Here is a 16526-nt window from a genome sequence, read left to right on the forward strand (position 1 = left end):
GATACATTTTCTCCTCTCTACTCATCTAGCAGTGATTTTTATGAACACACATGTCCATCATTGAACTGCACTCATTCTATATAATGCCACCTACATAGCTTGGCAAAACTCCAAATAATTTAGACTGGCATAGATTAACATATGGTATTCCTACTCATTGTGGACCCTTCAATGCTTTAGAGCTACTCTTACTTCTGTAGCTGACCACATTTCTAATATTAAATATGAACTGTGCTGCCAGGAGATGTGATACTGTACTTCTGATAGTCAACTTATGACAGATAGCCTTAGCATTCATGTCTGATATGTAACAGATAGCCTTAGAATTGTCGCTATCAGTAAACCTTAACAAAAAGGTTCAACATAAACAGCAATGATTGGCTAATATTGAAGTGAACTGGTTACAACCAGGTCAAACATCTTCCTCAACCAGACACACTGGTAACGAGTATTGTCCAACATAACCGAGTCGCCTATTGACCTAGTGTATAGACGAACAGGTGATTCAAGTAAATAACATCTTGTGACTAGGAATGAGAAGACCACTACTTGTTTCCAATATTGTGCTAGTTTATTGTTACCAGGTCACACAGTGCTGTAGGGGCACAATCTTTTATAAAACTATGAGATTTTTTGGTAATAATACTCTCAGGTTGAGAGGAGACAAGTCTTCAAAAATGAACTCCATTTAAAAAGATGAAACTAATGTCAATAAAAATGTCACAGAGGCCGTCTCAACTGTGTCACTGAATGTCAAAAGTACTTTGTTGTATCTTAGCTTTAGAACCTGAACATATTTTAAAGGATTTGCTTTTTTATACACTAAAGTATTCTCATGGAAGTAAATAGTTCATAGCTATATTGCACATTCATATCTTCCAGGAGTGCTACATTACCAGAGGATAGGTATTGAGAGGGTAGATTATTGTTAAATTATGAATCCTACAGAGAGTGCTTGCAAATGTTTAGCAGTGGTGACTGCTTGGGCAAAGGAGGCCTTTTGTCAAAAGTATTTTGTTGTATCTTAGCTTTAAAACCTGGAACATATTTTAAAGCATTTGCTTTTTTATACACCAAAGTATTCTCATGGAAGTAAATATTTCATAGCTATACTGTACAATAAATGTTCAGCAGCAGTGACTGCATTAGGCACAGCAGGCCTTTGCATATACATAATAGAGAACAAACATACCTGCAATGTGCCTATTGTCCTTACAGCTGTTGCACTCAAAACACCACTATAGGTATTATTATAATCTAGACAGCCCATGTTATTTTACTAGCAATCCATAGCAGGCTCCCAGAAAGCTATTGACAAATCTGACTATCTATTCTGTGGGGACAATATAAAGTGATTAACATCTAGGACCAATTTATTGACATAATCCTGCTATTGTGTGAACTTAGTCTAGAGTAAAGACTACTTTTCGTAAGGTGACTATTTATTAACTCAGTGCCTAGCAACCAACAAACAGATCGGCAAGCAATATTTGTTGTCATTGTGAGAGAAAAGTTGACTCTTTCTAACCTCCATGACTGGTCCTCTCACATTCAAGAGCCAGTCATCATATAGTAGAGTACGATAGTAGGCAGTCTAGAGAGGATGTAAAAACTTGTGTATGCAGACATGACAGGATGTGGTGTCATCAAAGCTGTCACATTTAATATACAACTATTATACTATTTTCAGACTAGAGCTGGAACGAGACCAAAGAATGCAAGGTCGGGCCAGACTCAGGGTCAGCAATGACGGTCCAGATCGAGTCGGCCAGGTCTGCACGCATGATTTTTTATTCATTTAAGGTTACGAGATAGTTCTATTACAGCCTAATGTTGTGACATCAATAACCTAAGATAAAACAACCCATTATCACACCATTCATTATTATTATATTATATATTATTATTATATATTTTGTGGCTTGGCTTATAGATTCAGTCTACAATTTATGGCTAGACATTGTTGGATCAATGCTATTCAATGGGTGATAGATTAATGGCATGACTTTGGCTAGTGTTTTTATTACAGATTTTATATTCAACTGCCATTATAATCAACAACAAGAGATTAGTTAAGACATACTTTACAAATATAGAAATAGATAACTCAGCATAGTGGAAAGCATAAAACCCATCACTTCCCTAAAATTCTGGTATTAGTGAAAGAAACTAAAAATAAGATATAATAAATTTGCTGGATTGAAGGTTCTTAGACACGCTTTTAAGTTCCTCAGGATGGCTTTCTTGTAAATGGTTCAATAGTATTGAGGTGGACCCTTCTTTATAGCTTAACTTGCTTTCGCATTTTGTCCAATTAATTTGGTATTTCTCTTTCTTGACTGGCTTCTTCATGAACTCCCACACCACCAACATGTGGATATTTTCTTGCTGAAAAATGTTGTGAAACCTATAGCTCAAAGACTATTGTCACAGACATAAAATATAGTCTTGAGTCACCTTGTTTTATTTCGCCTGGTCCTTTTGCGCTAGGACTAAGCGCGGCTCTATTTCAATCACGCATAAAAAACGATATACAATCAATCTCGTTTAGCCATTAACCTACCCGTGTCTTGGTATAAGAAGACCCGAGGGTTGGGTGACCCGATCCGAGAACCTCTGACCCGGTGAGTCAAGACCGAGTGAGCTACCCGTGCCAGCTCTATCTCAGACTCGAAAGTAATTTTTATGCACAAAGTTCTTTGCATAGTTTAGTGCTCAAGTAAACCTGTGCACTTCATGAGATAGACTGAGTTCCTATAATTAAGACCTTATGTAGGTAAATAAAACGAGCCATAGAATGATCTTTTTTATGACGATTTCAACTTGAAAGTAAATTTTTATTTCAGTTTATAAATTTATAATCTGAATTAATATGAGAATCTGAATCTTTCACATGTTTTTTATATAAAAGTCTCATATAAACAACCAAGCTAATGTCTATAGAATATGGTTTGTACTCCATATTTAGCATATCATTTGTTGGCTTCACGATATATGATATGACAGAAAACTACAGTAATATGTAATATACAGCTATAGGGGTGTATTGTGAAGCTTGAAGGTGTCACAATACAGGCTAGACCGACAGTAAACCATAAGGTAGGCAGTTAGCGAGGATCATATAATGTTGGTCTTCTAAGCGAAATGTCGTGAGTTCTAGTCCTGTAACAGTCGATCTTATTTATATATATTTGAAAAAGTCACAATATAGGCTAACCTGGCAGTAAACTGGAAGGTGGTCAATTAGTGCAAGTCGTAGAGTGTTAATCTACCCAGAGAAAAGTTGAGATTTTGAAATCTGTCCAGTTTGATTTTTTATGAATCACTCCCCTTATCGTATATATATTATTTTGATATATTACTAATAGTAATATAGTAATACTAATACCATGACATATTGCATTATTTTTGATGGTTGCAAGACCAAAAGATCAGAGTTACATAATTATAAGAAATTTACTGCCTATTGGCTTTCCTTGGTAACATTTACTGTATTAAAACCAGATGTGTACAAAAAATTAAAAAAAATTGAAATTCTCGAGTGAAGAATTATGAAAGCAGACCACCAGACCTCAATACGTTGCCTACAGTTTATTAAATGGAAAAAAACTGGCTCACTTCAATTAACGCTAGTAGTATGTAGAGAGCAGATCTACACACGTTTGCACTTAAAGTGAGATTTTGGGTTTATTTTAGCCCGAGAACCTCGGAGAATGGTGTTGTCTGATGGAAAGTTTGGGGGGGGGGTAGGTGTGTGAGTGTTGGGAGCTAAGGTTATGAAGTTTGAGAGGAATTGTGTTAAGGATGCGGTGCTGGTCGAGAGGAATTGTGGGAAGGATGACGTGAAGAGGGCGATGGTTTCGGGTTTCGATGCGATGGGTTTGGGGTTCGGGTGTCGACGAGTTGAGCGATCGATCGTCGAATGGTTGGGGTCGGGTTGGCGACCGGTGGGGTGAACGTTGTTATGTCGTTTCGGTTGAATGAACGCTGATGTTGGACGAGTTCGGGCGTGTCTATTCGTGGAATCGGTTAAGTCTCCCTTCGTTATAAAACTCTTTAAAGATGAGTAATAAAAAAGGGGAAAGTCGAATGAATTATTCATTATGAAAAATTTCTTTTGAGAAGACATGAAGAGTCTTTATAGAAAACTAGATGATATAATTCAAATTTCTCCAATACTATTTATTAGTTTTGGATTTTTTTCGGTTAACGGTGAATTTTTACGAAATATAATTCAATTAGAACATAACCCCTCGGATTGTACTTATGGTATAGCTAGTTATGAAATTATTCAAAGGTTGGGAATTACTGAACGACTTGTTCAATGGGCTAATCCATCTTCACGGTTAGCGAGATATTGTGTAGGCAACTCAGCTCGTTCAAGGTTTTGTGGAAGGAGAGCATTGCCTATTAAGTTTGTTTGTCATCATCCACAATTCGAAGAAAATAATGGTAGATTTACAGCACCAATTAATACTTCCACTACTCGATCCACCATCAGAACTACACACACATCCAGAATTCCTACCACCACCACAACTACACTCGCTAGTACAATTCCTACTACCACCACAACTACACTCGCAACCATCATTCTAGCAAGTGGAATCACAACTCTTCCATCATCTGAAAATCTTAAGGAAAATATAACTAATATCCCATTTGTACCAATAGCCTCAAGATTATATAATCCGAATAATGAAGAAAGAGAATATGGATATGAAAGTTTTTCTGTAGAAAGATCCACCATCAGAACTACACACATTTCCACAATTCCTACCAACATTGCAACTACGGACGTTACCACTATTCCAGTGAGCAGAATGACAACTCAGACATCATCTGAAAATCTTAAGGAAAATATAACTGATATCTTATTCATACCAAGAGCCTTAAGATTATATAATCCAAGTAATAAAGAAAGAGAGTATGGAAATGAAAGTTTTTCTGTAGACAAATTACAGGATGTCAAAATTTTTTATCATAATCACATGCTGCTGCTAAAGTTGTAATCTAATTTTCATGCTTTCCTAAAGTTTTATTCCACAATGAAAATGATATGTGAATATTGTATTGATTTTATTTTAATAATAGTATCTTAAAATATACAATAAAATATAAATTCTCCATCTTTGGAGATGAAGATTTTATTTCTAAAGGTTCTACTGATTTGCATATATATTCATTCAAAAAAAATTCTTTCTTATAAATACTAATTGCCAGTTTTCTGTGGAGTTGAAGAGCTTGTCACTTCAGAATATTGTAATTCTTTCTTATCGAGATAGAAGTATGTGTTGCTTGACTCGCTTTTCTCATCAACTTCTTTTTGTTTTGCATCATCACTATTTAATTATATAAAACATTGAGGATTGAGAAATGATGAAATAAATGGATAACTATATATATTTGGTTTTAAAATTCCCAAAATCTACTTACCAAAATATACATTGAGCTAAGCCATCGTATACGTCTTGTCCACATGTACAGGAAGGTAATCCATCTATAGGATAATCCAATGGTAAATCCAATTGCAACTCCGTTTCACTATTTTGAGAGTTTGTTTCTTTCGAGTTGTTTTTTTCATCAGTTTCCTTACCATCTTCTTGATACCTGTTTAATTTTTTGAAAAACCATTGAAAATTGAGAAAAGATGATGTATATAAAATGAATAATTATATATTCATATAAAACTTTAGAATTTAAAATTTCAAAATGTACTTACCAATGTACACATTGTGCTAATCCATCATATACATGTCCACATGTACAGGAAAGTAGTCTGTGGGTACAATATTCCCATGGTGTAGCCCAAATTTGAAGACAACTATCTGTACATTTCCATTCTGACATTTTACCCTTCTCAGAATTCTGTTAGCTTATGAAGAGTGTTAAGATAATAATGATTCGTTCTCGATTGCTTTATATAGTTGAACGTCTGTAAAACGCTTGAGTGAGTTTAATGAAAATTTATAAATAGATTACAAAACATTCCTGTACGCTTACAATTTCGCGAAAATGAATTTCACGAAATTACACATATATATTTTATAGTCAACTTTCGCGAAATTGAATTTCACGAAAGTGAATTTCGCGAAATTGGATTTCGCGAAATTTCACATCATATATATTATATAGTCAACATTCGCGAAATTGAATTTCGCGAAATTGAATTTCGCGAAAGTGAATTTCGCGAAATTGGATTTAGCGAAATTTTACATCATATATGTTATATTGTCAACTTTCGCGAAATTGAATTTCGCGAAAATGAATTTCGCGAAATTGGATTTCGCGAAATTTCACATCATATATATTATATAGTCAGCTTTCGCGAAATTGAATTTCGCGAAATTGGATTTCGCGAAATTTCACATTATATATTATATAGTCAACTTTCGCGAAATTCAATTTCGCGAAAATCTGTTTACTATTTTCACCTCATTAATTCCTTTGGACACACCCATCATTCTTCAATTCATTATATAAGCGTTGCATGATCTGATGGAATATTCTGCCTCCTTAACCATCTCTTGATGCCTACTTATATACAGACTTGAGAATTTGGGTCGATCGAGCGTTGATACCATAAGGCTTGTACACAGAGAGAAATTTTGATTGAATTTTAAATCATTAATAAATCTAAATTCAGGGTGACAAAACTGTACTCAAAATTGATTTAATTTGCATTTAATAATGATTTACCTATGTCAACGCATACTGTGGCTATTAAATCATATTATGATTGATAGCTGAGCTTTTGTACAGCTTTGCTAGTGCCTTTTCAATCATATAATGATTGATGGTTGAGCTTTTGTACGGGTATACTAGTGCCTGATCAATCATATAATGATTGAATGTTGAGCTTTTGTACAGCTTTTCTAGAGCCTTTTCAATCATATTATGATTGTTTGTTGAGCTGTGGTACAGGTATAATAGGGCTTCTTCAATCATATTATGATTGATAGTCGAGTTGTTGTACAGGGATGCTTTTTGTGGAAATAACCAAAACTAAATCATTCTGCGATTCAGTGCTGTGCTGCTATGGATGCTCCCTGTTCACTCATGGTACTGTCATTTTTAAAACACAATAAAATTGTAATTTTATACCAGGAGAAGACAATTGCACACTTGAGTGAACTGATTACTATGAACTTCTTATTTTTATTTTCATGAAATACTGTGGTTAAATATATGTATAAGCAAAATATATTATGACAACTTTAAAGCTATAATATGAATAAAAAGGTTAAAAATGAACTGTTTTGCAATGAAGTATTTACATGTAGATGTTTACAAATAGTTATAAAAGAGAAAATATTTTAATTGAGTACTAGCGACACCAGCCGAGATACCATCAGTTGGAGTTCTAGAGAAGCTGTTACTTGACTATCCCCATAATTTGAAGAAGTCTCATCTGCAATGCAGAGGTTGTTGTCATCAATGATGAGAGCAGCCGTAGCAGACATTCCACCAGAACCCCAACTGATGAATGGGCTTGGATGTGGTACCTCTGGTTAACCACAAACAAACACTTAGCATAGGCCAGACATGCATCTACCTCAGTTGCCATCAGGAACACTGCTCCCGTTGGCAAAACCAGGTAGATGCATTCCTGTTCATTTGTCAATACAATGGCTCCTCTGCTGGTTTCATCCAAGGTACTTTGCGAAAGTATCTCCATAAACAGGCTGGTGGCTGTCGACTGGCACCTCAAAACACATTGCTTTTCATCATCAAGCTTGTCGCCTATAAAACCACAAAGGTAAATTGGTAATAATTGGTACAAAGGTAAAAATCATAAAGGTAATAACACAGTTCATAACTAATAGCTCATGTAAATGTGATAAAACTAGCAATATAGTGATGTGGGTAGGTAGGATTAATGATTAGGAGTTACCTTACTCTTGAGTGATAGTTATAATACAATTCATAACTAAGAGCTCTGGCTACAACTAGTAATATAGTTATGTGGGTAGGTAGGGTAAATGATTAGGAGTTATCTAGCTCTGCGTTAATGATTAGGAGCTATCTAACTCTGTGTTAAGGTCTGGGTGATGATAATAATACAAGTCATAACTAATAGCTCTGGCTACAACTAGTAATATAGTTATGTGGGTAGGTAGGGTAGATGTTTAGGAGTTATCTAACTTTGCGTTAATGATTCGGAGTTATCTAACTCAATGAGGAATATTGATTTACTCAACATACTCTTACAATTTGAATTAATGTTTTTCAACTTACTCGTTGTAACTCCTTCTGTTTCCTAATAAGGAGAGTTTGAGTTCTTGAGATCATGTTAGGCTGAAGGTTGGCCAGCTGGTGTTCCATCAGTTCTATAAAAATATCTTCATCAACGCCTTGGTCTAAAATTGATAGAAAAATTTAAATGATATATTCTGGTTGAATATGTGAGCAATTTTTTCATAGTTGTTCTGTTGTTTCTGTGAGGTTAAATATTCTATTATATGTTTTAAACAACAGACAATATACATTAAATTATAAAAGATTTGAGATTGTGAATATAGTCTTAAAAATCCCAATACAGCCACCATTACTCTTGCTCCAAGGGGTGTGCGTGTGTTCTATGAGTTTTTGTGATATCCAATGATGTAGTTCTCAGGAATTTTACATTCCTTAGTGACAGAAACATTAGTATGACATTTATGATAAATTTTTGGCTAAATAGTGCCATGTTGTATGTTATACAAACTCACCATGGCAGGCTTTCACAATTGATTATCCAAATGACTGCAGAAAGTGTGATGGCAGAGATGGCACAAGCTCTTCATGGTTACTTGCTTCAATATTGTCTATGTCGTCACTACGATATATTTTGTAATTATCTGAATAGTTGTCTATTGTGTTGTGTATCCTACTAGGTGATCGCTTTAACAGTATCAAGTGCAAAATGACCATTGCCAGCTTTAATTCTACAAGGATGATTTGAAAGTGCCTCCCTTGTTTTCATTGGTCAATGCGATGAATAGGCTGCCCAGCCCCTGAGCTGCTTATCATCACCATAGATATTGGGCATTTATAGCTTTAAAGCAAAACATGGCCAATTTGTTGTACATGTATTGACCAAAAATACTGTGAATAATAGTTAACCGTGGAATGCAATGATTTTAGTTTGTATTTTTAAGCTAGGAATACAGAGAATTTTAAAAACCCCAAGATGTCAACATAAGTAAAAAAGACATAATGAATATGAGTTAGTCTAGATAGGCTCTCTTGGAGAGGGAAAGAGCCGTGCCTCTACCCCACCACACAATATGTGTAGTGTAGCTACTTGAGTTGACTTAAAAACAAATAGCTTATCTTATACTGAATATTGTATTATGGATACGTTAATCATTTCAGTTGGGTTGAGTATCAGATAGATGTTGCAACAGTGGCGAAGATGTGCGGTGTTAGGAATGCATTACTATCAGGGTTTTTCCTTATTACCACGTAAATCAAATTTTGTGTATATACTGTATAGCACCAATAAACAGCGAAATCGACATTTATATGATACTGTGTATAAATGTCAGCTCATGGCAAACCATGGCCACCCCTTTGGCTCACATATAACGACCTTAACTCCATGTTTTAAGCAACACTTACAAAAGTCAAATAAACATACAGATTACAGATCTTCTGAGCACTACAAATGACGATGCAACTTAATAGGAGAAATCAATCTTCACTCAGTAAAATAAAATACACTAAAGGTTTCTATGTATCAGATTAAGTGAAAACAATTGCCAGATCATTGCTCCCAACCAAATGTTTCGCTGGTAATAAGTGTATTTTATCGATATCAGGCAAGGCAAAACATCCTAAATAAGTGTAATGTAGTAATTTAATCTAGTATTTCATCCTTTTAGCTCTAGTAGAAAGCTTACAGATGGCTCAACTAATACTATACTATTCACTTATATTTGACTCCACAAACTACATTTTGTTTGTTGAATTAGGAAAGTGGAATTAAGAGATTTGAGTCAGACAATGGCCATCAAATGGTTTGTTTGAAGCCATCATTCAAATAGTAAGGTGATGAAAATTTGTCAATAGTACAGCCTCAAGCTTAGATTGCAGCAGTTTGGATACATTAGCTACATGCTACAATTAGAGGATTTCAGAGCCATGTTTATCCTTGAATTTTAACAAGATGGTAAGTTTTCTTAGCTATTGTATCTCTGGTGAAATACAGTCATACTAGTGACAAACATCAATTGGCCATTAATTATGTCCATGAAGCATTGGTTAAACAACTGTGACTGCATTGCACAATAATTTTGTATGATTAGCTGAAACTTTATTTTTGTTTTCATTGATAATGGGAGAATGGCTTCAGTTGCCTCAAAACCTGACATACAATAAGCTCTACCAAAAACCACTTTTTTCAAAAGGACACCATAATTGAAGTGCCAAGCCATATAGAAATTTACATTTAAATCATACTCATTTCAAGGCATCATGAGTTTCGCTGTCGGTCAAGGGTTGGTTTCAACTACCTGTTTCTACTGCAAAAGCACATTACAGAATACTAGTATTAAGGCTGTTTGGTATCATAGTGTACAGTGCTCAGCAAAACATCCTGATAGCTAAAAGAACAAAGTGACCAACAATAATAACTAAATGCTTGTCTGTAAAAATGTTCTTCTCAGCTGTGGTTGTAATATTACCAGGTCGCTCTAGTTGTTGCGCTGGCCCATACTGAAAGCAAGCACTCCCAATAACTCACAGCGTCATTGTTTCATATACAACATAAATCCCATCATCGAATTAAGTTATGTAACTCATAGCATCTGTTAATAATAAGGGCAATAAGACAAGGTATAACCACGCTATAAATAAGCAATCATATAGTATTAGATAATTGTAGTAGAAGATTGTGGAAGATAGCATTTTATGCACAATCCAACAGAGGTTTTAGGCATTGGCTAGTAGATAGTATTAGACTCGCTGAATTAGGAAGGCTGTAGCATAACAGCCAATGAGTTTACCATTTAGCATGTATATAAAAATATATCAACTGCAACTAACCTGAGACAGGCTGAGCTTAGGCTACAATAAAACTAAATAATAAATAAAACAATAAAACCAATAATATTAGATAGAGGGTTTTTACCATTGATATCAATTATATCTAAAACTGTCTACAAAAGCAATGTTTGACTGATTGCCCCGTTTTCAAAATTCCTTTATTGTAGCTCATTCCAATTTTCTGCAAGTGTGAAAAGGTGTGATACTATAATTTTACTTGGTTTTACATGTACAACTATTTAGTCAAGAGATTCACAATACAATTCTATGTTTATCAAGAAGAATATATACAAAGCTCTAATTATTAATATGTACACAACTTAGTCATGCTTGTGAAATTTCAATTGCTTCAAAATGAATTTTTTCAATATCAAAGAAGTCTAATAATAATAATTATACTGTTGACATTCCAGAGTAGACCAATAATATGCAATAAGGCAATTTTTCAATTATTCCAGATTTGAAACTCAACAACATTCTGATCAGAGCTATTTCCTTACTACAACAGTCCAAGGTTTAATAGAAAATTTAAAACAACTATTGCAAGTTGATCATGTCACTCCTTGGCCAGCTATTTCATTGGATTCGTTAAATAGAGAGCATGCCTAAAGAGCTTTCATTGCTTCTGCATAAGTTCGTTAATAAACAGCTTTGTAAATGACAGCTCAATTTTGTGTTGCTGGTAGAACGTGAGATATGACTTGCTGCAGTCTGTGCAGCTAAGTCGATGATATGGTGGTCTGGATTTATTAATGAGATCTCAGTCTAGGCCCTTATATTACTAGACTTTTGACATCCAAGCTAAACATAATATGTTTAGCTTGGATGTCCTAAAAATCTTTTTCCTAAAAAATGTAAAATGGTAAAATACGAAATTTCCTCTAGCAACTTATCTCATCATAATATTATTATGATAAGATAAGTTGCTAGAGGAAATTTCGTATTTTACCATTTTACATTTTTTAGGCAAAAGGTTAATGCAATTACCGAATTCTCAATAATTTACTCTGTTGTGTAATCTTATTCCAGCATTTCATTACCCCAGCGATCAGATCAAAGCAGTCTTGGGCCAAAAACGGTGTTTGGCTACACACCATTTCTGCAAAGTTGTGCAAAGAAACCTTAGTTCAGTGAACTCAACAATGCCATGTTGAAAACCTTTCTTGAGAGAATATCTAGCTAGGTTTGAACAAACTGACGAATGAATATATTTATAATTCTCCAAATGTATAAATTGTTCATATGAATCAATCAAGGGGGCAGTGCCCAGATGTCAGCAAGGAAGGATGTCCAGTGCTTTTTATTTATTGACTGTTAGTTTCCACTACCAAGTTCAAATCCAACGCTTCTGTCTAGTTCCAATTAGGGAACAGATAATTTCATGAACTAACCCCAGCTTGAAGCGGTTCAAAATACAATGCATTACATTTCTTAGCTCAGTTCACTAAACTGCCATGCAGGGCCGTATCCTTCTATACTGCGGTTTCTGCCATGGCAGTACCATTTTTTGAAACCCAAATCCTGGAATTCACGTCATTTTTGCTTGGCTTCAACCCTTGGGCTGGGGAAAGGGTGTCGTTTATCGTTTATCGTTTTAATGTCGTTTATCGGTTGCGTGGTGAAACGAACGTTATGTCGCTTTCGGTAGACGTTTATAAAGCTGTCGTCCAGTAGCGGTAAACAAAGGATGTGAATGCTAGTAAGTTTTAAATATCATCAACAAGATATTAGTCGATGAATTACAATATGAAACGATTATCTGAGAGACGTTGCTTTGCGTTAAAAGCTAAAAAAACGTGCCTTTTTGGAAAAGAATAAAAATTGAAAAACTTAGTCAACATAGGCTCGAATTTAAAAATGGTAAAATAAAAGTTATTTGATCCTGCGATCGTTAGTGATTTTTTGTCAGATCAGAATAAAAAATAATTCAGAAGATAGAAATGATGTAAACCTTTTGAACTTATATTATACTTGGAATATACAGAGAAAAACAATTGTTATGGTAGCTCACACGGCAACTTTATAGCGTTGGACTCTAGCAAATTGAATGCTTGTAAGCATTTCATACAGAGACAATTGAACATGGTTGTATTTTTTATGCGTAACATATGTATTTAATATGTGTAACCAGATTAAAGTAGGAACAACTCTTGGTCTAAACTGCTTTGGATTGTGGAATCAATATTAAATGGCAACTGTCTGAAATTTGATTTATTTCAACAATGATTTATAACAGATTCATGAGAAAGTATGTGATTGAATTTTGATAGTCCTGGCTGTCAACAATTTATTAGCGATCATTATTAAATCAATCTTCAGTGTCATATGATTGATTTTTTCATTTTGCTTCACTGATTTAAGAATGATCAGTTGTGATTGAAGTTTGAGTTGTCAGCTGAATGTAGGATAGACCCACTATTTACTCCAGCTCTTGATTAATTTGCCATTAATTATCATTATTAAATCATTTTTCAATCAGTATGGGTATGTGTTATGGGTAACAGTGATTTTTAGATCATTATCAACATAATAATAAATCTTAAGCCTGGCTAAATCAAATTACAATCATTTTTTTCTCTCTGCGTAACAGCTGCTTTGTTTATATATCTAAAACAAGGACAAAAATAGGAGTAATTTAACATATAATTTATGGCCATGGACTAAGTTTACAGACTATATTTACAGTGGATAACAAAGTTTGTAAATGAGATTTTTGGTTTTTTTGAAACGTGGTCCAGTTTATTTTGCACACCACTGTATATGTCATAAGTGTGTGATAATATTTTTACACAGATCAATAGGACTCAAATATTCAATAAACATGCACTTTACAAACTGTCTGTACCATTGAGCAAAATGTTAACTGCTGTACGGTAGATGGCAAACACCGTAATTGCTTCCAAAAAAATCAGCTCCTGTAGTGTTGGTTGATGTACATCAAATATAATAACTCATCAATCCATGACTGCGTTATCATTGCTTGACAGATCTAAAACATAGGTAATTCTCATTCACTACTGCAAGAGACAGTCTTAGATATGCTCACCAAACTACAGGTGAACCGTGTGAAAAATTTTGAAATTATTGCAATTATTTGTATCCCTGCACACAAATTGCTGATGAGAAATGTCAGAACACAAGAGATGAATTTCAAGCAGCCTAGTTATAAAATGCTTTAAAATCAAGCTCACCTGTATCATTGTAACAATGCGTACCCTCTCTGCCACCAGACTGCTCCATCTTTGTTGAGATAATCACAATACTGTTCCCGAACCACCTTAGCGGCTTCAGTTGGTCTAACGGGTCGAGCTTCAACACTAGGTATAGTGTCTGCTAGATTAGACGGTTCTCGAGGTAATGGTGGCACTGTTCCTTCAGGAGGATGGCAAGAACTACAAATCAGATTGTGCAGAGCGCAGCAAGCCAATACAATGGTTCTAGTTTTATCTGGCTGAAGGTCAATGCGACGAAGTAAAATTCGCCATGTCGAAGAGAGAATTCCAAATGAGTTTTCAATTAGTCTTCTAACCCGTGACAACCGGTAATTAAAAATTCTTCTCTCATCTGTCAAACCCCTTTTCGGGTATGGTCGCATCAAGTGAAATTTTAAAGGAAAAGCCTCATCGGCTAGTATTACATAAGGTAAAGGTTCTTTACACCCTGGCAGCAAGCGGGCAGGCGGTACGTTAATATTGTTGCTGGTCAATGATGCCTGCAGCGTACTAACTTCAAAAACACCTCCATCTGAAGCTCGACCTTGTGCCCCAACATCAACATACGTAAAAGAGTAATTGGCGTCACACATAGCCAGCAAGATAATTGATTCCTGTCCCTTGTAGTTATGGTACTCAGACCCAGCACGCCAAGGCTTGTTCATCATCACATGTTTGCCGTCAAGGGCACCAATGGCATTTAGGAAATTCCATTTCTCTTCCAAATCAGTCGAGATGTTGAGCCATTCTTGCACACTAGACGGAGTTTTAATAAAGTCGTCTTTTAAACAATTGTATATCGCTCTTGAAGTCTCGGAAATTATTTGTGATAAGCTAGCAACTGAGATATACCATTCATAATGCAGTTGAGTTAAACTAGAGCCGGTAGCTAAATATCTCAGTGTTACCATCAATCTTTCTTCGGCAGTAATAGCTTCTCTATAGTGGGTATCTAGCTTCTTTATTTCTAGCTCCACTTTCGATAAAACTAAGCAAAACTCTTCTTTAGACAATCAGAAGTAATTTTGGAACGTGCCAACCCGGTTGGACGGTAGCTTGTCATCGCCAGTAGCATCGATTAGCTTTGGCACAGTTGAATAAAAAGCACCATGTATGGTACGTGATCCAGTAATTGGACCGACCCATGGTTTACCCTTTCTCAAATCGTCCTACAAATATACAGAACATGCAGTAGTACAATCATGTGAAAAGTCGGTTTGGGTCACAAACCGAGGAAAGATTTTCCCGAAAGTTAATAGGCAATATATATATATATATATATATATGAGCAACCTTTATTGTGATAATCAATAGTCATATTTTACAATATGTTTTCCACAAGGTACCACAGCTAGTAAACTAACTAAAAAGCAATGTACAACAAAAAAGTATTGTTTAAACAAAAATTGGACAAACAAAAACTCCGTGAAAATAGTTATGCATATCTATGACAACAAATTTCTAGTTATGAAAACAACCAACGTATAATGTTAAAATAGGTAAGACTAGATGGTTAATGGTATTATTGGTCAGAGAATAGTAGGTGTAGTTTGAGTTTGGTTTTAAAAGATTTTACAGGTGTTGTAGGGTAGAACACATGTAGGCCATATATAAGATAAGAATGGATAAAATTATAGTAATATAGTCTGGCAATATCAAAGTTCATAAGATGACGAATGTTATAAAATAAACGTAGGTTAGATGATGTTATTTGACATGAATGAGATGTGGTCTGGTTGATGACAAAGCCAAGTAGTTTAAAAGTAGATTGCCTTGTTAGGGTACTGTCGAATATAGAAATTGTCAGAGGGAAATGCAATGGTGGATTTACTAAGATATAGTGAGATTTCGATCAATATTAGCAATATTTTTTCTAACGGTTGGTCTAACCGGGTACAGTGACAATTAATAAATTTATGTAAATTGAAACATTGATGAAAAACCAAAAACAATATTGTTAAATTAAATGTTAACAATATGAATAGCTTAAATAATTGACTATACAATGTATATCCAAATTAAAATATGCGCACGTACCTGTTTTTCTTCAACTTCATCTAAAATTATAACGGCTGCAGCTGCAGCACAACGTAGTAGTAAATCGTCGTTGTCTTGTTCCATCCTTGAAAAAAATTACTTTTGACGAACTAAATTATTACTATTGTTACTATAAGAATTATGGTAAGTTGAAGCTGTGTGGGCGTGCTATGAATCAATGGCAAGGTTATCGTTTCCGTTTATGGTGATAAGCGCTCAAAATGGAATAGGTATCGATGTTGTATTTAA

General features: G+C 34.8%; 1 protein-coding gene across 1 annotated transcript; it reads right to left on the minus strand.

The window, feature by feature from the left end:
* Window positions 1–14224: 14224 nt before the first annotated feature.
* On the minus strand, window positions 14225–15151 carry LOC137398333 (uncharacterized). Its single transcript, XM_068084441.1, has one exon. The coding sequence runs from the start codon at window positions 15149–15151 to the stop codon at window positions 14225–14227; it is 927 nt and encodes a 308-aa protein (XP_067940542.1).
* Window positions 15152–16526: the final 1375 nt, after the last annotated feature.

Source organism: Watersipora subatra, chromosome 6, assembly GCF_963576615.1.
Source record: "Watersipora subatra chromosome 6, tzWatSuba1.1, whole genome shotgun sequence".
NCBI classification, from domain to species: Eukaryota; Metazoa; Bryozoa; class Gymnolaemata; order Cheilostomatida; family Watersiporidae; genus Watersipora; species Watersipora subatra.

Bases quoted from the DNA above. Each gene is read 5' to 3' on its own strand.
- LOC137398333 (XM_068084441.1), bottom strand. From the start codon at position 15,151: ATGGTAACACTGAGATATTTAGCTACCGGCTCTAGTTTAACTCAACTG.